General features: G+C 32.8%; 1 protein-coding gene and 1 pseudogene across 1 annotated transcript; both read left to right on the top strand.

The window, feature by feature from the left end:
- The first annotated feature begins 3719 nt into the window (after window positions 1-3719).
- On the top strand, window positions 3720-8749 carry LOC120156722 (annotated as a pseudogene).
- Window positions 8750-13611: 4862 nt separating this feature from the next.
- On the top strand, window positions 13612-14769 carry LOC120156725 (heat stress transcription factor C-1-like). Its single transcript, XM_039167990.1, has 2 exons — window positions 13612-13850; window positions 13942-14769. The coding sequence occupies exons 1-2, from the start codon at window positions 13638-13640 to the stop codon at window positions 14701-14703; spliced, it is 975 nt and encodes a 324-aa protein (XP_039023921.1). The 5' UTR covers window positions 13612-13637; the 3' UTR covers window positions 14704-14769.
- Window positions 14770-25144: the final 10375 nt, after the last annotated feature.

The raw sequence follows: 25144 nt of genomic DNA on the forward strand, positions 1-25144 counted from the left end.
ATTCTGATACATACAGCATCTCTGGTCTAATTGTCATTCTATAAAATTTTCCCTTAAGTTTTAGAGGCACCTTCTTGTCACACAAAACTCCAATTGTAACCCTCCACTTTAGCCATCCCGCCTTTATACGGTGTGTAACGTCATCATCTACACCCCCATCTTTATGTATCATATACCCTAAGTACTTGAAACAATCCTTTAAGGGGAGAACGTGTCCTTCTATGCATACTTCGATATCTTCATCGTTTTGGTTCCCACTGAAGTTTGAACATAAATACTCTGTATTTTCAATATTGATCCTTAGACCTTTTTCTTTCAAAGCAGTCTTCTAGGTAGCCAGTCTACTATTCAACTCAGATTTTGTTTCAGCAACTAGGACAATGTCGTCAGGGAAAAACATGCACCATGGAACACCATCTGGTGTCGCACAATAGATGTCGTCCATAATCAAGGCGAAGATGTAAGGGCTAAGTGTCGACCCCTGGTGGAGTCCGATTTCCACCGGAAAAGCCTCGGTGTCGCCAACTATAGTCCTGACGTATGTAGTAGATCTACAGTACATATCACGAATCGCTCAGATATAAGCAGTTGAGATTCGTCTCGTTTCCAGGGTCTTCCATATCGTTTCGAGGGGAACGCTATCATACGCCTTCTCAAGGTCAATGAACGCCATGTGGAGATCTCTATTTTTTTCCCTATATTTCTCCATATGCCGTCAAAGTAGATGAATCGCCTCCATAGTAGACCTGCCTGGCATAAAGCCAAATTAGTTTTCTGAAACCCTAGTAACCTGTCTCAACCTAGCCTCTATAACCCTTTCCCAAAGCTTCATGGTATGTCTGAGTAATTTAATACCTCTGTAGTTATCACAACATTGTGAATCTCCTTTATTCTTATATATTGGTATCACCGTAGACTCTCTCCACTCCTCTGACATCTTGGCAGTCTCTAAAATAATATTAAAGATGTTGGTCAACCACTTAACTCCACTTAACTCCTTTATTCTTAAAGATCTTGGCATTAAAAAATCTATCAACCATTCAAAATGTAGTATGTGGTGTTACAATCTAAAAAATATATTTTAAACACTTAAAATTATTATTGTTTTAAAAAAGTAAATTTCTCTAAAATCTAAAAAAAGAGTCAAAAAAATCTTAATCTTAAAATTTCAACTCCATCGTGAGTCACATATTTACCTATCGTCAACGCCTCACTATTAGTTATCTCCACTTCATTCTCCATTTCTCCTGCATCCTGAAATCTTAAACCTTAAATCATTAAATCTTGATCAGGTCAACAATCTACGCTATACGATCAACGTTTAATTACTATGTGTTATTTTTTTTTCATTTTTCTCAACTTATCCATTGTTCAAATTCGATATAAGATAAAATTTATATAAATTTTCATGTCAATAACCTCAATTTGATACTATTAATTATTTGAAAAAAACTCTTATTACATTAACAATTTTGTGAAATTTACTTTTATATAATTATGCATTCTATCTTGTCCCATAATTTTATATTTTGATTAAATAAATCGAACAATAAAATATGTCAAGTATAAAATTTTAAAAAGGCTTAATATAAAAAAGTGTCTAAATTTTGTCTCGAAAAATATTTTAGTTCCAAAATAAATTTTCGTTAAAAATAGGTGTCTACCGTTTTCATCGGAGATTTTTAGGTGCATGGACCGTGATTACCGTTAAGTGACACGTGTCATGTTATGATAATTTAAAAAAAATTAAAAATATATTTTTATTAAAAAAAAACTACGCAGCCCCGCGTCATTGCTATATTTATTGGCACAGACGTCGACCCCCGACCAAACCCCCGTTGGCCTTTCATCGTAAAGTGCCACCATTTGTCGTAGAAAAGCGTTCAAAGGTTCATCAGATTTAAGTCACCGTCACTGTTTTCGTTGATTCCGGCCGATCCCGACGTCCATAATCTACACTGCCACCACCATGCAATTTCGATCAAAACTCAAGTGTTCGGCGACGATGGTGACCGAAAATAACAATCGACCTTTGATAATGGGGTTGGAATGAGATATTTTAGTTTTTTAGAGTTTTTTTTATAATTTCATTAAAAGTTTGGGTTTTTTATAAATAAATTATTTTTTTTCTAAAAAATAATTTTTTTATTATTAAAAATTTAAAATATTAACAAATATAACGATAGACACCTAAAAGTGTAACTGAGAAAATATTAGACACCTATTTTTAACAAAAAATTCTTTAGGCACAAAAATATTTTTTTATGTATTATTTAGTCACTTATTTTTGTATTAATCATTTTAAAAATATTAATCCTAAAAGTAACATTATAATATGTAAACCAAAACCCTTATGATTAATGTATAATATCAATAAAATTTCATTCAAATCCCATTTTCTCAAAAAAAATATTTTAAATTTATTTTGAGTCTCTCTATGTCTGTACATGGTTAAAATAACCTAATTTAAATTCATCTTTATTTATTACCTTTTAAATTTATATTTCATAGTTATACACAATGCATATTCGTTTTATTAATTTTTAAAATATAAAGACTTAATTTTTAATAGTTAGATAATAATGGGTGATTTTTTGCAATAATACACTTGGAAAAAAAAATTCAAATAGTACACCTGAGAGATTATTTATTCGAATGGGGTGAATGTTACAGTACACATCAGAGTTGCACTGGGTTATCCGCGTCTTCTCAAAATGACATAGAACACCATGCGACTCTTTCCTCGCCCATACCACCATGCGTCTTTCTCTAATAATAAATTAAGAAATTTATTATATATATATATATATATAACAAAGGAAAAAGTGCAGAAAAACAATATGGGGAAGACGCATGGTGTTCCATGCAATTTTGGGGAGATGGTCGGGTGTGACTTTGATGTGTACTATAACATTCATCATATTCGAATAAATAATATTTCAAGTGTATTATTAGAATATTTTTTCCAGCTGTATTATTGCAAAAAAAAATCAGCCGAAAATAATATAGTAAATATATTTATTTCAGCCTCTCCTTGTCCACCACTTCCAGCCTTCAAGGACAAAATAAAGCGCCCGGCCCACCCAGAGTGATTGCACACACTTCTTCATGAACGGAACGCTGGTTTACTCCCTATAATAGATTTTGAAAATTAGGGTAAACAACCCTAGTAGTTTATGAACTTTTAGATCACTTATATTTTAGTTACTAAACTCTTAAAATTTGTTACCACTGAAAATTTTAATTCATTTTTCATTACAGTTATTGCAGTCAGATGCTATCAACGCTAACTCACATTATATATCAATACCTTATTTATGAAAATTAATATATTAATGGAATAGGTTCAAGTCATAAGTAACTTAATAGTTAATATAACATATGAGCATAACACATCAATGGATTAAAAGTTTAGTGAATAAAATATAACTTTTATAACTTTAATGATTAAAATGCAATCATTATAAAATGTAAGGGACTATAAATGTAGTTTAACCTTACAATAAAAAATCCAAAACAAAAGCGAGCCAAAAAAAAAAACCCATCCTGCCTGTTTTCCATTCAAAACACCACACGCGTGGACCCGTCCCACTCGTCCTCTCGTATATCTTATCCCACACGAGCCGCTCCTCCTCGAGAGAGGCGCCCCTTAAATTTAAAAAAAAATCTAATTTAGATAGTACTGTTGGTTTGAAATTTCAAAAAAGGAAAAAAAGAAGGAAAGCTTCAAAACAATCCATCATCACTTGTATTTCACTTGATCGTCTCTACTCTCCCGTTAGCTTTGCCTCTCTCTCTCTTCATATTCTTTGTTTCTTCTCTGTTGCTTTTTGGGTTTTATATTGTAAAACTTCAGTTGAATAAGCTTTTGCGAAGTTATTGTACGGCCGGCGAGAGAGAATGAACGTTGTAGGGAGACAGATGACACGATCTAATTCGACGGCGCATCATCAACGTCAATACTCCGATAACTTCCTCGACGTTTCGTATAACAGTAACTGGCTTCAGTCCTCCAATTGCCCTTCCTCTCAGGTCTTAAATCTTTCTCTCATTTACATTTGGTTTTCTCGTATCAAAGGCGGTTTTCTTATTTATTGTTATTGTTATTATCTTTGTTTTTTTCTGTTTGGTTAGGAGTTCGGATTCTATGGCACGGGAAGAATGAACAGGAAGTCGCCGGAGCCGGGGACGCCACCGGTTTGTTCGAGGAAGAACAACGAAGAATACGTGTTGCCCAGTGATTTTATCCCTGGCTTACTGGATCTGCATTCATTTGATACTGAGCTGCTTTCGGAGGTTTTGCTCTATTTCTTCAATTAGATTAAAAATTTCCAGTTTTATTCTCACGTATGAATGCTAGATTTAGTTAGCCGCGTTTAAATAAAATATTAAATGCTAATTAATGATAAGTTTTGTTCTATGGTGACCTGGTGATATTCGACGAGATCCTCTGGTAAATCAAGCGATTTGATCGATAGTTAAATCGATGTATTTTGTTTTTTATAGCATGTTTTGAACGTGGCATTTAATAATTCTCCATCAGTTGAAACGGCTTTTCTTGTGGATAATAAATGTATCAGTGCCTTTGTCCCCTCTGGTTGCAGGTTCCTAGTGTACACGAAGGATACGGGCTTCAGAAACCTGTTCGTGGTAAAAGTTTTGATGATTCTGAACAGTATATAGCTACCGACAAACTTCCGAACATGCCGTGTGGAAATGCTGAAAATAAAGTTCTTAAAAGCATCTCACTAGATAAAGAAAGAGCTAATACTGTTGCCAAGATTAAAGTTGTGGTATGCTACTTGAATGCTTTCGTTGGTTGTATCACACAAAGTATAAATTTCAATGTTTTGAATAATTATTATAGTGGATTAATCCATCAGTTGTGCCAAGAAATAGGATGAACCGTTTGATTTTAGGACCTTAACATCATCTGAGTGATGAATTAATGATCTCAAGATTCTCCACAATTCTTAAAGTTCTAAAGACAATTGTATCATTTGGTTTAGGCATATAGATCCATGATTTTCACAGGCTATCAATTATATATGAAAATCTATACCTCCGACTAATTGCATATGGTAGCAAATATCTGTTGAAGTTGGCAATGAAAACCATGTACTCTTGCTAGCTTTTGTCTTGTAATTTTTAAAATTGCTCATAACAACTTCCATTACAGGTGCGCAAGAGACCATTGAACAAAAAGGAAATAGCAAAGAAAGAGGAAGACATTATCACTATAGGGTCAAATTCCAATGCACTAGTGGTTCATGAAAAAAAACTAAAGGTGTCTCTTTTGTTCCCTTCAGTTGTATTATAATGTAAATTTCTGGATTTATTACTTGGTGCAGTTGCTAACTTTAGCAGCCATGAGCTGTTATGGGTTTTCAATAGATTGCCGTTTGAAATTTGAACCAAAGAAAGTTAATTGCTATATGTCTTGATTTTTCCATGGAAAAATCCAGAGTGACTTCAAAGCCTCAGTTATTGATGATAATCACCACTACCTGTAACACTATACATCTTTTTTCATTTTGTTGCCCTGCTGAATGAAGATGTCTACATCTTCCTTGGTTTATTATACATATGACCTAGTAGCAGTCGTTTGCATGGCTTCTAATGATTGATACCTGCAGGTTGACCTGACAGAATATGTTGAGAAGCATGAATTTCATTTTGATGCCGTACTGAATGAAGATGTTAGCAATGGCGAAGTGAGTATATGACAGGAAATGCATAACCTTTAGTGTTTCATTTAGCTAATTTGACTAGATTTAATTTTCTATTGCTGTAGGTGTACTCTGAGACTGTGGAGCCAATGATACCACTGATCTTCAATCGAACAAAAGCAACTTGTTTTGCATATGGGCAAACAGGTAATTGATTTTATCCAAAACTTGAAATTCCGTGGTCGCTGTAATAACACATTTTAAAAAATTCGGTAAGAATAAATTCTTACTGTGAACTTGTCATTATTTTTCCGCTGGGTGCCAGCTGTTTTAATGTTTTTTCCCTGAATGCTAATCTTTTAATATCTGTACTATTATATGCTCTTTATGCAAGATTTTGACAAAGACAGTAGAATTGGAAAAGAAGGTCAAAATAGATTTTTTTTTGTGGAAGGGAATATGGAGTGAACATACTACTCGTTCTGGTTTTAGGTGTTTGAAGTATCATAGTTGATTTATTAGTCACACACATATTCTCTATTTTTCCTACTCTCACAGCAACCAATTGCCTAAAAATTGATAGGTTGTATTAGTTAATTATTATGCTACAAATTCCTGAATGCACCTTGATAAGTTTTTCTACGGTTAAGCACGGGTCTCCTTTTCCAATTTGTCCTTTATGAGCTACAATCTGTTTACCTGGTCCTTTTTTATTTGCATTGGTGTTTTCCCTTTACTAATAACGTATAGCTTTTAGATTATACGACCAGAAATTATGCTTGGGTGTCTTGAGATATGGTTTTTGTTTTGTCTCTCTGTATATTGCGTTTATCACATATGCTGCATTAAAATGTAAACAGAAAGTACTAGAGCTATCATTGGGTGAATGTGTATGTATGCATATGGGGCTGTTTCAGATTATGAAATTTCTTAAGTAGTTCAAATGTGTTTTTTGTGTGGATTCAAATACACCTTGTATCATTGTATAGGCCATTTTGGCCTCTGTTGAGATCTTTAGTTGATCTTATGTTTTCTTCACAGGAAGTGGAAAGACGTATACCATGCAGCCACTGCCTCTAAAAGCATCTCAAGATATTTTAAGATTAATATACCATACATACCGGAACCATGGCTTCCAACTCTTTGTCAGTTTCTTTGAGATTTATGGGGGGAAAGTCTTTGATCTCCTTAATGATAGGAAGTAAGTTATTTCCAAATGGAAACCTTTACAAATTGCCCCCGAGTTTATAGTTCTCTGATTAGATTTGATGCTTTTGGCAGAAAGCTGTGCATGAGAGAAGATGGGAAGCAACAGGTCTGTATTGTGGGCCTACAAGAGTACAAGGTATTAGATGTTCAAACAATCAAGGAATTAATCGAGAGAGGAAATGCAACAAGAAGCACTGGCACTACTGGAGCAAATGAGGAATCCTCGAGGTCCCATGGTATTCTTCAGCTGCCATCAAGAGATCAGCTGATGGCAGTGAAAATAAGCCTGCTAGACTTGTAGGGAAGCTTTCCTTCATAGATCTTGCTGGAAGTGAGCGTGGTGCAGATACAACTGACAACGACAAACAGACGAGGTATTTTGTTTTAGATAAGGGATTTTACTTCTTCAAAGCAATGAGTAATTGCTTAGGTATATTATGGAGTTGTATAGCCATTGAACTAGATTATCAAATCATGGATGCTATAACAACCATAATTAGAATGTGTTGCTCACGTCATAACAAGCTGATTTTGTATTTCTGCAGAATGGAAGGTGCTGAAATTAATAAAAGTTTACTTGCTTTAAAAGAATGCATCAGAGCTCTCGACAATGACCAAGGTCACATTCCTTTCAGAGGAAGTAAGCTGACTGAAGTCCTTAGAGATTCATTTGTTGGTGACTCTCGTACTGTCATGATATCGTGTATTTCACCGAGCTCGGGATCATGTGAACATACCCTGAATACACTCAGATATGCTGATAGGTATGCGGTTCGATTCTGTAATTAAAAATTAAAATTCATAACACACGCATTTTGATTTCATAATACTATGGGTACCTGCATTCTAGGGTGAAGAGCCTATTGAAAGGGAACAACTCCAAGAAAGAAACAGTATCTTCGTCTTCAAATCTGAGGAAGTCAACTACATTGCCCTTGGCTTCATATTTGCCAGCAGACACATTCGATGATAATATAACGATGTTTGTTCCGAGAAGAACAGATTTGGGTGGTCAAAACAGATTCAAAGAGATCCATCTTCCAAGGCGGATCGTGTTCCTAGTGGAAGGGCAGAAGGAAATTTGGCTGTACCGTATTCAGATCATTTCAACGGTCAGAGAGGTGATATAAATGGCATTGCCGAGGATGATTTTGATTACTATGAGGAGGCATATGAACAGCCAAAGATGTTGCAGAAGACTGATGCTTCGACAAAGCGTGTGGATCCTTCAACCTTTGATGACAACAATTCTCGTTCAGACGATGATTTGAGTGCCCTGCTGAAGGTAAACATCAATCAAAATGTGAACATCTGATTTTAGTTTTCCCACTTATAAAACATAATCTATCTTCCTTGACTCTAGGAAGAGGAAGATCTCGTATCTGCCCATCGGAGGCAAGTCGAGGACACGATGGAGATTGTTAGGGAGGTAAACGACATTTCGGCTGTCATTCGTTCTATCATCTGCGACGATTACCCTTGTTTTGATTGCTATTATTATGGCTGTAGGAAATGAACCTGCTAGTCGAAGCCGACCAGCCAGGCAATCAGCTGGACGACTACATCTCTAAGTTAAATACCATTCTTTCCCAGAAAGCTTCAGGAATTTTACAACTGCAGACTCGGTTGGCCCAGTTTCAAAAACGATTAAACGAGTGCAATGTCTTGGTCTCTTCTGGAAATTGACACCTGCAGAAAAGGGCTAATGGAACATACTAATAACAGTGTGGACTTATAGTTGTGTGGATTCGGCCCAGCATTTGGTTTGATGGTTTCTTCCTTAACGGGTAAGGAATTCTACAATCGTATTCGAGTGGGGTCTTATTTCTTCCTCCATTTTTTTGACTTTAAAGTAACTGATGCTACATTTGAATTTATACTACACTGCATAGAAATATAAAATTTATGCATTGAACCAGTTAATTCGATCAGTGGTAGAATCAAATTAGTTAAAATTAAATTATCTTTTTCGACCGTTAATTGTACTTATTTTTCTTTTTTAAAAATCAACTAAACCGAACTAAATTTAGTTAAATTTGTCAGTTTTTGAATTAACTAAAATTTGTTATAAGTTTATGAATTAGCTAAAAACCGGTATTGTGATTGTTATAAGTTTTTGAATCAAATCATAAATTGAAATAAAAAATTATATTAAAAGCCTGACTTCTCTAAATAATGATCTTTAATATTGTGATTGTTATGATTTTGGATGAACGATATTATAGCTCATTAAATTATGTTAAAATAATTTTTAATATCTTTGTGGTCTTTGGGTTTGATTTTGATTCTTCTAAGAATAACAATCACCCCTTTAATCATTGAGATAAATTGATTCGTGTTTATTATTTTAACATAATTTAATAATATTTAATATATTTTATTGTATGATCATATATATAACTTTTAAAATGGAAACAATGTCTCCAAGCGTCTTTCTTTAGGGTCAAGTATGTTTTATATGCCCACCAAAGGGACAAGGGGCGTAAATAGTACAATGTCCACATTCTATTTACATGGACCTTTCAGCGTTTATCATTTGAGCATTACCCACCGTTCAATTTACGGTACTTGACCCAAAAGTTATAACTTGATTTTATAAGATCTAAGTTTTTTAATGAAAATTTGAATTTAATGAACTAGTTCATATTTGAGTTTAAGATAAAAAATATTAAATTTAATTCGAGAATAATAATATAATTGATTTTTATGTATTAGAGATAATTGTTATACTATTCCTCTATATAATAAAAATGAGAAATTTTATATCATGTGTCAAGTTGGATCGGGTCAATTTTCATATTGAGTGAAATTTATATAAATTTGGGTCAAATCAAATGACAGAGGAAGATGCATTATACTCAAAATAAATTTGAATGGGTCAAAAAACCAATGTGACCTTACCCACGATCATCTCTAGTCATATACATGTATACAAGACAAACACAAATTTAATGTTAGAATAAAATTTTAGAAGAGTGAAAATAAATTAAAAAATAAAAATATAAAATATACTAAAATTTAAATTTTCAAGAGAAAATTTCCCTTTCATCCTCCTATATTAGGATGTATTTTGTTCAAGATAGCAAAGCAAAGTGGTAAGCCCCAAGTGGATGGTGATGTGTCCTAATGCAACCACAAAGAAGAGGAATGCTGAATGCCACATGAACGGGGACATACATGCCGAAAAGAAAGAGTAAAAGCAAAATTAGCTTCCACCCAACACCTGTCCTTATTTACCAAATATTATTTCTATGTCACATCATCATTCACATTATCTATTAGCATTATGAATTATTACGATAATATCATTAACAGTTACATCAATACAATAATGATCAATGTTAATTAAGAAATCAAATTGATATAATTTATAAGTTTGAGAGTTAAATTACTCACATATAAATTGTTCTGTCAACATCATAAACTATCACGTCCATTAATACAATAATAATTAATATTAATTAAAAAAAACTATAAGTCTGAAAGTTAAATTAAATGCGTTTTCCGTCGAAAAACTAAATTAATTATTTAGTACAATTTATGTATAAATACTGGTTTAGCCTGTACCTTTTTCTATTTGTGAAGATTATTACATAAATTACGTTAAATATATCAGCTATTCTGCAGTGTATAAAAGGACATTGTTTCTCTTGTATGCCGTGTGGCTTGGGTGTGATCGAGGCCGGAGCCACACAGTTGGCATGAGGGGTTATTTTATGTTTTATTGTTTTCTATTTTTTTTAAATAAGGGCATAAAACATTATAACTATTAACTCCTAAACATTCTTTACAAAGTATCGGCTCTACAGCCACCAGGATGTTGAGAAACTTTGACCCCCAAAATATCGATGTGGCCTATCTTCGTAATAAAATCAGTCACTCTATTCTTTGTTCGATCAACCAAAGAAAACGAGACTAGTCATTGTTTGTTTAGCAGCTCTTGGATGTGTTGTAAAATGGTTGATGAAACTGATTTCGGCACAACTTGATTTAAATTCCGGAAGACTTCTCTATTAAATATTATCGACTTCGAGTATGACGCGACACGCTCCCATATTTCATGCATGTTTTAAACCTTCCAATACCCCATAATTACTTCTTTAAAGTATTGAAAAATAAATAAATTCAATTTTGGTCTCTTTCAATATTTTGGTTCAATTTCGTTTTGAGTCCTCTATAATTTCGAAACTATGTAAATTAACCCTTAGATCTATTGGTTAAATCACTTTTTAAGTCCCTCTTAGTTATGAAATAACGCAAATTAAGCCCCAAACAGCAATTTTTACGGTTTAAACACTTTTTTATTACTTTTCATTTTAAAATTAAGCAAATTGGACCCAAACTCACTATTTTTAGATCATAGACAATTAGATATAAACCTTTATTTATTATTGTTTTTATATTCGAGGACTTTAATTTTATCCTGCTTCCGTCCCCTAATGTGAAGAAGAATTATGCCTACTTATTAAAATAGGTCACCAACCAGACTTTTATACCCAAAAAATCACAAAAAAAATTATTTAAAATAATTTTTTTAAACAAAAATTAAACCAAAGTTCAATTTTAGAAGGTATTCATATGTGTCCCACAAATCCAAGTAAATCAGGATTACCCACCGTACAAGGAGTGTTGGATGGTGACATTGTAGAGGTCGTCCTGCTGCATGTATCATATATCTTCTAAGTCGGCTGTTTCTCATGTGAAATGAAATCGCAGAGATTTGGCAGTTTAATTAAGCGCTTAAAATTTAATTACTTGTCTAATCCAACAGCCAGTAAACCATTTGTTTTGAGTTGTTTATCAAACTTAGACCCTAAGAAAATAATCGGCAGGAATTAATCCGACCAATCACGTTTAGCTGCTAAATAGTTCAAAGGTTCTTTCTGGTCGTTGACAGCGAGACAAGAAAAATGTCTTAATCTTAATTAATATTAGCTAGAACCTGCTTGATTTTTGAGGATTCCATTACATGCAAATCTTTTCATGTCGATGATTTTTAAGAAAAGATTATCCCACGTACGACCAGATTTTAATTATAATAAACCTAAATTATTAGACTCCAAAGCCCAACCTAAAATTAAAATCTCAAAGATTACGAAATCTCGTTATTACCATTAAATCGAACCGTCGTCATAATTTATGATTCCAAATAGATGCTGGGAGGGGGATGTAATATTCCAGTCTTCCTTTATACATATACCTTATATGATGTATGGTCATTTCTAATTAGGGCAAGCAAGGGACCTTTTGCATTCATAAAGCAAGATGGTGACTAAGATATGCTAAGAATAAATTAACATATAATTTTGAACATACATAATTTAGATTTTAGATATCTTTAAACGATTTATTGATTTATTTATGTTTAAAATTTTTCCAAGAAAAACTTTATTAGATCTTTTACATTTTACTACCGATTTGTGACATTATCGTATGATTCGTCTCCATCTTTTTAACCCTAAATCTTATATCATTAAAGATATATTTTTAAAATATATAAGGGGTGTGGGTAGGGATGGGCATGGGACCAGAACTCAACAGGTCATTTTTTTTTTTAAAAAAAATTGGGTTCAGGTTGGGTAGGGTTGAGTTTTTTAAGGGTGATGTTTGGATATGATAGGATTCAGGTTTAGGGTAAAAATTACCCGATCCGACCCGATCTTGGAAAAAATAATTTTACCTTATATATTTAAGAATAACTAAAATAATATCCCTTTATATTTTATTTTTTTCGATTAAATTACTTTTTTTATTGAATAAAAATAATAATTTTATTATTATTTCGGATCCGATCGAATTCAGATTTTATATAAAAAATCAGGTCGGGTTCAAGTCGGATAAATGGTATATATTTTTTCGGATCGAATCGGATGAAGAATATAAAATTTTTAGATCAGATCGAATTGACTGAAACCGGACCCAAACCCGACTCAGCCCAGGGTGTGTGTATAAAATACAAGATGGAGAAAAGCAATAGGTTTGGGAGTATTCAAATGTGCTCCCCAATGAGCAAGCAGCAGTCCAAAAGTAATAAAAAAATTATAGGATTTAGACGTGGACCAATAGGAAGTTAACACCTGCTTCCTGTAACAAAATAGGGTTTTACGCCAACGCACGAGAGCAAAGCACTCTGTCTTCGGTCCCGAACCAAAAAATATGCCGAAATTAAACCGGATTCCTTTCCTCAGTCACCCAACCAAGCCACTCTTGGCTATATCTAAATTTGGCCAACAATGAACTAAAGTCAATTTGTTTTCATTAACAAATAGATATCTCAAAGATAAAATGTATTGTTGATCCTCTCAACTCTATAAAACCTAGTGATTGCTCTTAAGAGACTCTCGAGACATTATAATTTTAAATTAAACTCCAACAAAGTTTGAATAAGTAAATTCTTTAGCTACAAACTATACTTGGCTTGTCCTTTTAGCTACAATTTGTTTATACCCACGAGGGGACGCGCGCGCGTGAACACCACCCAAAAATATCTAAACCATCGGGATCAAAAAAGGATGATAAAACCGGAGCAACGTGGGTCACCCAGCTCGTTACCCAAAGGAAATATCAAACCCGTCCTGATTTTTAGCCACGACATCTCCCTTTTCCGTCACTGTAAATTAGTCAATGCCTTGCTTTATATACTACGGTTCTACCCCCAAGAAAAAGGATAGAAAAAAAAAACCAGACCCTTCACTCATTCTCTCTCTGGTCTCTGTGGCAGAGAATCAAAAGAGTTTAGTTTTCTGTGTTTTTGATAAAATGGAGGCCAACAATAATCCTAATATAGTCGTGCCATTCGTCGCTAAAACTTATCAGATGGTCAATGATCCGATGACTCATGGTTTGATCACTTGGGGTAAAGCTAATAATAGTTTCATAGTCGTTGACCCTTTGGATTTCTCTCAAAGGATCTTGCCTGTTTACTTCAAGCACAACAATTTCTCTAGCTTCGTTCGCCAGCTTAATACTTATGTAAGTCGATATATAATTAACCTATATATATGAACTTGTTTTATCTTTTACCGACGGTTTTCATGTTCTTGCGTTGTTTGTTTGTGTTTAGGGTTTCAAGAAGGTGGATCCGGATAAGTGGGAATTCGCCAACGAATGGTTTCTGAGAGGGCAAAAGCATTTGTTGAAGAACATAGGGAGGAGGAAGCATAATAAGAGTTCTTACATGCAAGTGAAGGCCGAGGAATTAGACGACGAAGAAATAGTGATGGAAATAGCGCGGCTAAAAGAGGAGCAAAATTCGTTGGAACAAGAGCTGCAAGAGATGAACAAGCGTTTGGAAGCCACCGAGAGACAGCCGCAACAAATGATGGCGTTCCTCCACAAAGTCGTCGAAGACCCCGATTTGCTTCCCCGTATGATTCTCGAGAAGGAACGGACGCGGCAGCTCAACGCCGACAAGAAGAGGCGGTTGATGATGATGAAGCCGAACGTCTCTTGTAACAATTCGGTGAAATCCGAAGAGGAAGAAGATGGTCTTCCGGGAGTCATTTCGTCCCCGAAAATTGGGTTCTGTGGCTCGAGTTATCAATCATCGCCTTCGCGGGGTCAGGACTCGAAAGAATTATTGGGACAAAATATACAACAGATGAACTATAGTTGCGCCACGGTAACAAGCCAATTGCCGGCGGTGATGATGACTCCGACGATGATTGGAAACAGCATGGCGGTGAACTCGCCGTCCACGAATAGCGTAGCGGGCTATGGCTATAGGAACGGGCAAGTGGGTTATTTAGGAGAAATGGCGGCGGCATGGATGGAGGCGCGTCCACGACCGCCTTATCCATTTTCACTATTAGAGGGTGGCTTTTAGTTAGTTCCGTCACATGATTTATCTTGGATTTTTTCTTATAGTATGATGATTTTGTTTTTAGTTTTAGATTTTGCGTTTCTATTTTACTTTATTTTTGCTTTGTATAAAAAAAAAATTAATTACAAGGTTAATGAAAAGCTTATTTTATCAAAGAAATTGTTAATAAAATAATAAAACTATGTATAATTTTGAATTAGACTTAATTTTAATATTATCATCAATACATTATATAAAATATAAAAATTAAATATACTTAAACATAGAGATATTTGAATAATATAGGTTATATGCTTAAACTAATTAATATGATTAATATATTTTATTTTTGGTGTACAGTTCATCAAACTTTTTTACTTAAATATATCAATTTAAATTTTTTATTTATTTTAATACTCATTTCAAATTATTTCTCAGTTTTGCATCTTTTTGTGTTATAACTCTTTTTAAGTTGAGTTGAAGTGAAAGAAAAGAAATAGGAACCAAAATTATGATAGAAAATTATATAAATTTTATAAAAAAAATAAACATTTTCATTGCGTGTTGAAAATACGTAATTGCACGAGCACAAGCACGAATCGAACCGAGCAACATTAACGATACACGTATATTAGCTCATATTGTTTAGATATATATTTTTTCTTACTTTTTTTAAACAATTCATACTTAAAGGACTTTTAATCACATGTTCTATAGATTATGGGCATATATATGGATTTTCAAGTGCTTAAATATAACATTTTAAATATGTATCTATTGAGCGATTGAAATAAGACTAATACATGTGTGTCGTCGTTGTCATACGACTCGTGCGTTGTCACCATCACACGACTCGTGCTCTTGCAATTGTGTGTCTTTGATACGCATCACACGCATTTGTTATTTTTAGACAAAATTCATATACTTTTTCCATATTTTTACTTATATTTTCCTTTTTCTTATTTCAACCTAAATTTAGTAAATTTTAACTATTTTATGTCGCATAAACAAAAGACCTCTTTTTACGAAAAACTTTTTTTTAAAAAAAACGCTTCTCATAGAAAGTAATTTACGTAGAAAAACTTTTTTCTTACGTGGAATGAAAAGTTGTTAAATTAAAAAATAATTTGCAATAGGTGTTAGAATGATAAATTATTTTTAAATAAAATATAATTTGTAATTAGTCGATCCCTCACGATTGTCCCTTACTATTCCAGCATCAAGCTCTATGCGCGTGGTATAAACGAGCGATGGAATGGTTCGTCGTCTCCTTCTCCACTAATCACATGGCCCATGTGAAAGTAAATGCAAAAGCTTCAACTAATTAATTAATTAAGATTAATTGACTTTTCTTAATCAGTGCAAAGTCAAACAAAACCCGCCAATAAAAGAAAATACTTATTCAATATGATAATATATAGTAATATGTTTTAATTAAAATATTATTAAAAACAATTCATTTTATCATTTAAATAATAAATAATTCATTTTTAAGTTATAAATATAATATTATTAAAAACAAGTCATTTTATCATTAAATTTTGGGTAAACTACGGGAATGGGATCTTACATTTCATATTTGTAAATTTTTGCTCCTCAAATTTAGAAAAGATAAGTTTTAGTTACTCATTATTGTTTTATAATGTTTTGGCCGTTATGTGTCGTTAGTTTGATAAATGATAAGTTAGTAAAAGGGTTTAATTTTTGTTTTAACCCTTGAACTTTTGATAAAATACTAATATGGGTCTTTTTGTAAACTCAAAGTAATTTATGGACAACTTATCAATTGACCCCTTACTCTTGGTCTTCTTCTTCACCAACAAGTCTTCGTTGAAACCCTGAATGCTGCAGGTTTGTTCCATCTCAGCTTTGCAACTGCACACGATTTCCTACGAGCTGTGTTGTTGGTGCTCGGTGCTGAGAAGGCCGAACTGATCTTCATCGTCGACCATTGATGGGTAGTCTTCACGAGCAGCTGAAAAAATGGAGGTCGAAGAATCCATCCCTGGCACCAAGAGTAAGGGATAAATTGATAATTTGTCCTTAAATGACTTTGAGTTTAACAAAAGGGTGATATTAGTATTTTATCTAAAATTTAGGAATTAAGATAAAAATTAAACCCTTTTTAAGTTTTATGATAAAATTAATAGACTGTATAAGTTTTGATGATTGAAAATGTTATTATAACATGTCATATTAGACGTACGTTTCAATTCTAACAACATAACAACACAATTGAAATAATATTTTAATTGAGTAATATGTTTATAATTTTAAATCAAATTAAAAACTATTTTAAATCTTTAAAAATGGTGTATGAAGAATTTTGAATTTCATAATACTTTTTTAGTTCAACATCAACTGAGGATTTTGCGATGGTGTTAGATATTTGGATTAAGATATAGTGGCACTTATAACAGTCTATACAAGGCTGGCTGGCCCTTGTTCCCATGTGTAATGGGGTAAGGGGGAGGTAAGATAGTAGACTGCCCCCAACACCAGGATGAGAACAGCTTCCGTAGGAGACCTCCGAATTATGAAATGCCCTCTGAGTCCCACGACCTCAAGGTTAAGAACCTTGTGCTCTACCAACTGAGCTAGATAGTCATCAATATAGTGGGTTCAGCTTTGTCTAATGTTTTAAGACAATATCATTAGTGTTATGATAATCAATAAATCAGATCGGTCAAATACGGATTTTTATTTCAAAAATTAATTCAAATTTTAGTTGAATTAATTATTTTAAATTAAAGTCAGATCAGATAAAAATAGAAAAAAAAAATTTAAATCAAACCACTCCAACCAACCGATACTACCGTTCCTTTCGGTATAAAATTACAAAACTAGAATGACGACAGAATAACCTGAGGGGTGGATCACGTGGGACCCAATTTCCTTTCGGGTATGATAGAATAAGGAACGTGGGTCCCATCGTTTTGTCAATAATAGGAAGGGAGTGGGCCCCATTCGCCTCTCAAGAGTCAAGACTCTTTATTTTTTTCTTTATTTGGGAGAGAGAAAGAGAGAGAGACAGGTGAGGGAGTGTGTTGTGGGAGGTAGGGATGGAAAAAAAATTCGAATTCGACAGAAAAATCGAATTAAATGATGGGGAAAAATTGTTTATGTTAAACGGGAACGGGAAAAATCATTTATGTTAAACGGGGACGGGGACGGATTTAGTAATCTCCGTCCTAATTACCCGATTACTCGTCCCAATACCTGGCCCGATAAATATTAAAAATAATTATTATATATATATATATAATATTAATAAATTTAATTTAAATTTTAAAATATATATAATATTTATATATATAATTTAAATATATATACCGACCCGATACCCGGCCCGATACCTGTTTAAATAACCATTTCTGCTAAACGGGGATACCCGTTTCCTCGTGGTTTTTCCCGATTACCCAATGGGGATCCCCGTTTAAATCCCGTGGTTTTTTAAGCGGGGACGAGTACGGGTTTTTTAAACGGTAACAAGGACGGGGGGACCAATACCCGGTCCGAACCCGGCCCGTTGTCATCCCTAATTGGAGGGATAAAATAAGAATCACACATTTAGGTTTAATTGCGGTTTTAGACATAATATTTTATGTTTCAGAGGTTGTGGTTTGAGAAATCCCACCTGCGCGTGTTATTACTAATTCAAAAATATTCTCAATATATATTATCATAATAATCACTCCATATTTTTTAAAAATATTTAAAATATTATTGTTGATGAACAAACGAAATATGTTTTATTTTCATGACGAAAACTAAACTTTTGATCTAATAATTAATAGAAGAAGTGAACAATCGTCACACCGACATCTCATGATTAAAAGAATTTTGATTTAATCGATTGCTTTTTCTACATTTCGATGTGCCATTTGACATGCAATGTACTTTCTACACACGTAGGATTATGAAATTTAAAAGTAATTGACAATTGAAAAGAATATTATATTTTTGTCACTTAATTTTCCAATAATTTTTTAGTTTGATCATTTGATTTTAAAAAATTTAAAATTTGGTCACTGATTTTATGTTTCATTTGAAAATATAAATTTGTGTATCATTCTTTATGTAGATGATAACAATAAAATGAACACTAAAGATAAATAGTTATGATTTACTCGCGCACAAACAAAAGTAATATTTAAATGATTCACTCTCGTTATCTATATCTAAGGATGAGAAAAAAAAAATCTTACTATAAACATAGAGATTATAAATTATTCAAAACATTAAACCGTAACCTCGAAATAAACATTAAAAATAAATACATATATATATATATATAAAGCATATTACTTTATCACGAAGAACTCTTATTCTATAAAATTTATTGATAACATAAAATATTTATTTATTATATAAATTTAATCACTAAATACCAGAATTTAACCTAATTGTTAATTAAAATTGGGTTAATTTCTGAATATGTCCACCTTAGCCAATTTGGGTGTCGAGACTTTTCTTAAGAGCCGAAATTCTGGTTTATTCGTTTTCCCTGGAAACCCATCCGGTTTCCTTCGTGAGCCCAATTTTAGCAGCGAGCCGGCCCCAACTCTTAGCTTTAAAATTTGTAAATCAAATACACATGAATATTAAGAAAATAATTATGGTGTGTGTAATTAGGGCAGTGACATGGCCTTTTCCGATGGACTGAGAGGATGGTCGCCCCCCTAAAAAATTTAAATTCTTATATATTTTGTATTTTTTTATTGAAAATATATTTTTGTCTCAACCTAAAATTTTATAAGTAATTCCTCCTTAAAATTTTATAAATTCGCCCCTCCCAAATATACAATTATGCGTATGTCCTTGCCTCATCCCATGTTTTTCATTAGATGAAATGTTTGAACATTTTTGCAAAGATGGAATCTTTGATAGACCTCAAGGAAATAATGTGGGTAAATTAATTTATTTTATTTGCATTTCCATTTTCTATTTAAACCTATCTCCATTTGCATAACTAATGATTCCCCATTTCTAACAAAGTAGTAATGGAAGAAGAAAGAATAAAACATTGTTCATATATAGTACCTCAATGCTCCCTTGGTGTAGGAATATGAATTATGAAATAATGTTATAAATAATTCTACATCTCACATAGTGCAAAGAAAGATCTTATCTTCACAAAGAGAATATGCTTAATTGGATGATATTTCTGCATCAAGCTGTATGGTAATGTTGGTAGTTAAAATAGAAAAATGAAATGTCCAATTCTTAATTAAGTAATTGATATGAACCAAACAACTTAAGTGGTTAAGGAATTATTATTATTCTTTGAAGTCCCGGGTTCGAGTATCACATATATTGGAGTATGAATGTTTCAACGCCAAATGATTTAGATTCTGTGAACAAATGTTATATAATCTTAAATCTTAGTTTATGTTAAGTGTTTCTAAAATTAATTATGATTATTGATGAATATCGAAGTTCGAGAATTTATATTTAGATTTTAATCCGTCTCTTGGGGTTAATTTTTTGTTTACAAAAGATTTCTATGTATGATAGGAAAATCAAACTACGATGTTAATTTTTTTCCGTAAAAAATTATTTAAATATTTTATTTTCAAATAGGGTTCACTATATTAATTAAATCTACATTCATGCATCAAGAGATCATAATTTATAGCTATGTTCGAATTCATAATTTCTAAATATTGAGACAATACATAATTAATAAGGAATCAATTTTAAAACAAAAGTTTGACCTAATATCTGAATTAAAAAAAGTTTAATGCCTTTAACCATCATATTCTCCCTGAAAAGATTGACTGCCTTTGATGCCATTCAAGTAGATGTCTAATTACCCTTTGTAGCTTGTACCTGTCTGATATGAAACTATATAATATTTAGAAACATGTTCCAATTTTGTGCGACTGAAATCGGCTGCTTTTCAGTGTGAATTTAGTACATAAAATGATAGCAATTACGTATAGAAATCCAATTGTTGTCTGTGATTTGCTGCAAATCCCAAAGTGCATTATCATCCCATTCATGTTATTCCATGCCTACATACATACATATATACATCTCAAGATGCATTGGAAACAAGGCATGGCCTTCTATATGTGGAAAATATGAGTTATATACATAGAAAGTGGAGATTAGATTCTGAATCAATCTAATGCTACACGTGGGTGGAACATGCTAGCTCCCGATAATGTCCACTATCGATGGTCTCAAATCAGCTACCTCAATGGAACAAACCCTGAATCATTGGAAACTATGAAAAAGAAAAACACTTTTCAAGTTAATGAAAATGAGCTGATGTTTCTCAAAGTTGACTGTGTAACAATTCCCATGGTACATCTATTCATGTAGGTAGAGAATATTTTCATCATCGAGTCAACTGCTGATATCCCTTTAGGCCCACTCCAAAAAACACCGCAGTGTGCAGTCTACTCGTAATGATCCAATTAGAGTGTGCATATATATGGTGTTCATGTAGTCTACTCGTAATGATCTATAAGGTGTGTATTTATAAGATCTTTGTATCCTTTCGAGAGAGATCTGTAGAATATTTATTCAGAGTCTTTATTAGTCATTGACAACGCACACACACTTTGCAAGCACAATTGTTTGAACCCGAGACTTCTAGAAAACAAAATTATACTTTACAACGGAGTACGTTTAATAGGTTCTCAACATCAACATTGACAAGCACAAATGGCACCGTCTTGCTCCATAGATGACTTATATGCCATACCTCTTGTCAGAGTCACACGTCATCATATGGTAGCTTCTCCTTTTTTGTAAATATTAATTGCAGTGTGGACTATTACATGTTGGGTTCACTTAAGTAATTAAGGATCAGAGTCCATAACTTGTGCGCATGATATGGAAAGCATGCAAAAAGGGGAAAGCGTGGCAACTCACTTTTACTGCATGCTTCATCAGAAATACTTTTGGAGAAAGGAATCTAATTGGTATCTGTAAGATACTGAACATATATGTAATGAGTTAAATAAGAATGAAACTGTGGGGCATATTTATATGGTGGAGACATGGAGAGATTTTACCATTGGCATTGGCTGGTTTTCATTGTGTTTGAAAGGACAATGGATAGTGGGACTGTTTGTGAGAAGCAAAAATGGGGACTTTGACGCTTGAAATAGTGTCCTATGATTCTCATTTACCATCCCACTATGTATTGCAAACCATGTTTTCTGCAGGATTCCTAAATGATTGGAGCATTTAGTTGCTAATTTATTCTGTTTTATGAACATCATTCATTGTGCAGAAAAGCTGAGAAGTTTTGCTGAATGCATACTTTTTGATGTATTGAATCAATGTATGAAATGGAACAGTATTAGTGCTAGCTCATCATTTTCTTATTACATATGATGGTACAAATACAAGGAAAAGAGTTAAATTGAAATAAAATAAAATAAAAATTCTAAATAAAAATTCGCCAAAAATCAAAATAAAATACTAACACAAGACTAACACGAAACAAGGTAAAATTTCAAACCAAAATTAAAAGAAATACAAAATAAGACCAAAATAAAATAAAAAAAATATGAAAACCCTTAAGTGAATATCCCCTACCCATCCAAAATCATAAACCCTCTTAGGAGCTATTCGGTTCACGTCATATCTTATTATTAGGGGAATGAAATCCTCATTCCCCTGTTTGGTTGGCCAACATTCCCAGTCCCGATAATCTTTTATTACCAATAGTGATATTTTAGGGATATATTATCGGGAATGTGATTACCTCCATTCCCTTGGGTATTGTTGGATTACGGCGTTTTGGACTAAAATGCCCTTAATTTTTTTTCTTCAAAAATATATTTCTTCTGTCGTTGAATAATAAAAATTCTACGAATGTTAAATTACAAATTTATCTTTAACCTATTTTAGATTTACAAAAAAAATCTATAATTAAAATTTTATATGAAGTCAAGGGTTAAAATAAAATTTTACTCTTTCATTAAACCTATTTATCTTTTTAATTTTGTAAAAAAATTATATAAATTTTATGAATTTAATTTTTTTAAAGAAAATATATAAATTAATTATAATAATATTATAGTAAATTCAACTTGTTAAAAAACAAATATATATAATAAGAAAAATTTAGTAAAATATACATTTCAATAATATTTTATTCTTTTAACCAAACATTGTAATCTTACATTCCTGCTAAACCAACCAAACACAAAATACAACATTCTCAGTAATCCTATTATTCGGTAATCTTTTATTCCTACTAGTAATCTTATATTTCGTGAAACAAACGCAATATGGATCCGATTACGGAATCCCCTTTAATGTAAGTATAAATTTAGATTAAAAAAACTATTTTAAAATACTCTTTTTTAGTTGTCCCTTGTTCTCATATGTAATGGGGTAAGGGGGAGGTAAGATAGTAGGCTGCCCCCAACATTAGGTTGAGACCAACTTTCGTAGGAGACCTCCAAATTATGAAATGTCCTCTATAAGACTCAATCCCACGACCTCAAGGTTAAGAACCTTTTATTCTACCAACTGACCTGGATAGTCATTTCTATTTTAAAATACTCTGAACAACTTTAATGAAGCTGTGTCACGTCAGTCACCATTCATAATTTTAAAAATTTTAATCTCACTCCTAACTTTTTAGGGTTATAAAGAGGGTTGAGAGAATCTCAACAAATCAAAACTTGATTGTACATTGCTGGGAGACCTTCTGTTGTTGCTTCTGTTGGGCCGAATATTTTCTGTTGATAGCATCTCACTCGTGAGGATATGAGGATCAAAAAAGTTCACTATATGTGGTGTTGATAACTTTCCTAGCTGCTAGTGTAAATGAGTTGAAGGGTCACCGCCGATGCGTGGAGCTCACCATGATTCAGCATGTCTGACGCGTGAAGAAGTTGAAGTGTCACGCGTATATTGCACACGAGGAAGTTGTTTGGTTGAATGATCCAGACCGCTCGATCGAGATTTGGATTAAACAGTTGTCATTCTTACTTCTAGAAATTTCCAACAACAAGGATTGAGTGAGGATTATGGTTAATTTTAGCTCCTTCGATGATCATATTGATCAAATGATTTATAGTTATTGAAATTTGACGATGTTTTTTTTTGTATACAAAATTAATTTTATTGATATTAACAAGATTGATCGGGGCGAAAATGTTGTAAAATAATGCATCCATGAAGCCGAACACAAAAATGAGCATTGAATTACACCCCAACAATAACGACAAAACAAGAGAAATTAACAAAACGACCATGTCAACACGATCAAAACAACATAACGACTAAAAAACCTAGCACAAACTTCTAACAACAAATAAATTATAGCAGATTTTTGAGTGTTTGGTAAACCCCTATAAGTAAAACACAGTTCACTATTTTTTTTGGCTCGGCATAAAAATTTTAAATAAAGCCTAATTGTATATCTCTTTAAAAATTTCCTTAACCTAAATGGAAGAAAAGAGTATATGAAAGGCTGAAGAAAGAACACACGATATATAAAGAACCACACTGACAAAGGGACGAAATGCATAATCAACAAAAGCAAAAAACTATACATACAAAAACACACAAAGAGCAAACAAATGAACCTAAGCAACTTTGAAGGGTAGAAAGCATTAACAACGACAATCACTCTTTCAACTATAATTCACTATTGTTATACTGAAAAACCATAAGCTTTTAAGTTAGAGTAGACTTACTACAAAAGTGTTCAAACTTTACCTCAAAAAACGTTTTATTGACTAAAGATTTTTTTTGTTAAAAATATGTTCGTAACGTTTTCTCATTTATGCATGCCATTGTATTGTTTATTTTTTTAAAATTTTTCAATAATAAAAATATTATTTAAAAAAATCTTAATTTATTTATTTATAAAAAACCTAAAATTTTAATGAAATTTAAAAAACTCTAAAAAACCATAATATCTCATTTTAACCCCATTACCAACATTCGTCGTCCATCACGGACCACCATCGTCGCCGACCACTTGGGTTTTGATCGGAATTGCACGGTGATTCGAATGGTGGTGACGGTATGGCTTATGGGCGTTGGGATTGATTGGAATCGACGAAAAACAACGACGGTGACTTAAAAGCTGACGAACCTTTGAACGCTCTCCATGAAAAACAGTGGCAGTTTACGACGAAAGGTCAACAAGGGTTTGCTCGGGGGTCGACGTCGGTGCTTATGAAGGCGGCGTTAACGGTCACGGTTGGCCGGTCGGTGACTATGGAAGGGGAATGGGGAAGGGGGAAGGTTATGGTCCGATAAAAACATTAGACACTTGTTTTAGCGAAAATTTCTTTAGATACTAAAACGTTTTTCGATGTAAAAAATATACATAATTATGTTAACTAATATATAATTATGTTTCAGTTTGAATAGACTTAAACTAAAAGAATTAAGTCTCATTGTAATGGACTATTATTTATTTAAATAAATATATATATGGTTATTAATAAATATTACTATTGGATGAAAAAAATATTGA

The sequence above is a fragment of the Hibiscus syriacus genome, unplaced genomic scaffold, assembly GCF_006381635.1.
Source record: "Hibiscus syriacus cultivar Baekdansim isolate YM2019G1 unplaced genomic scaffold, ASM638163v2 tig00111234_pilon, whole genome shotgun sequence".
Taxonomy (NCBI): domain Eukaryota; kingdom Viridiplantae; phylum Streptophyta; class Magnoliopsida; order Malvales; family Malvaceae; genus Hibiscus; species Hibiscus syriacus.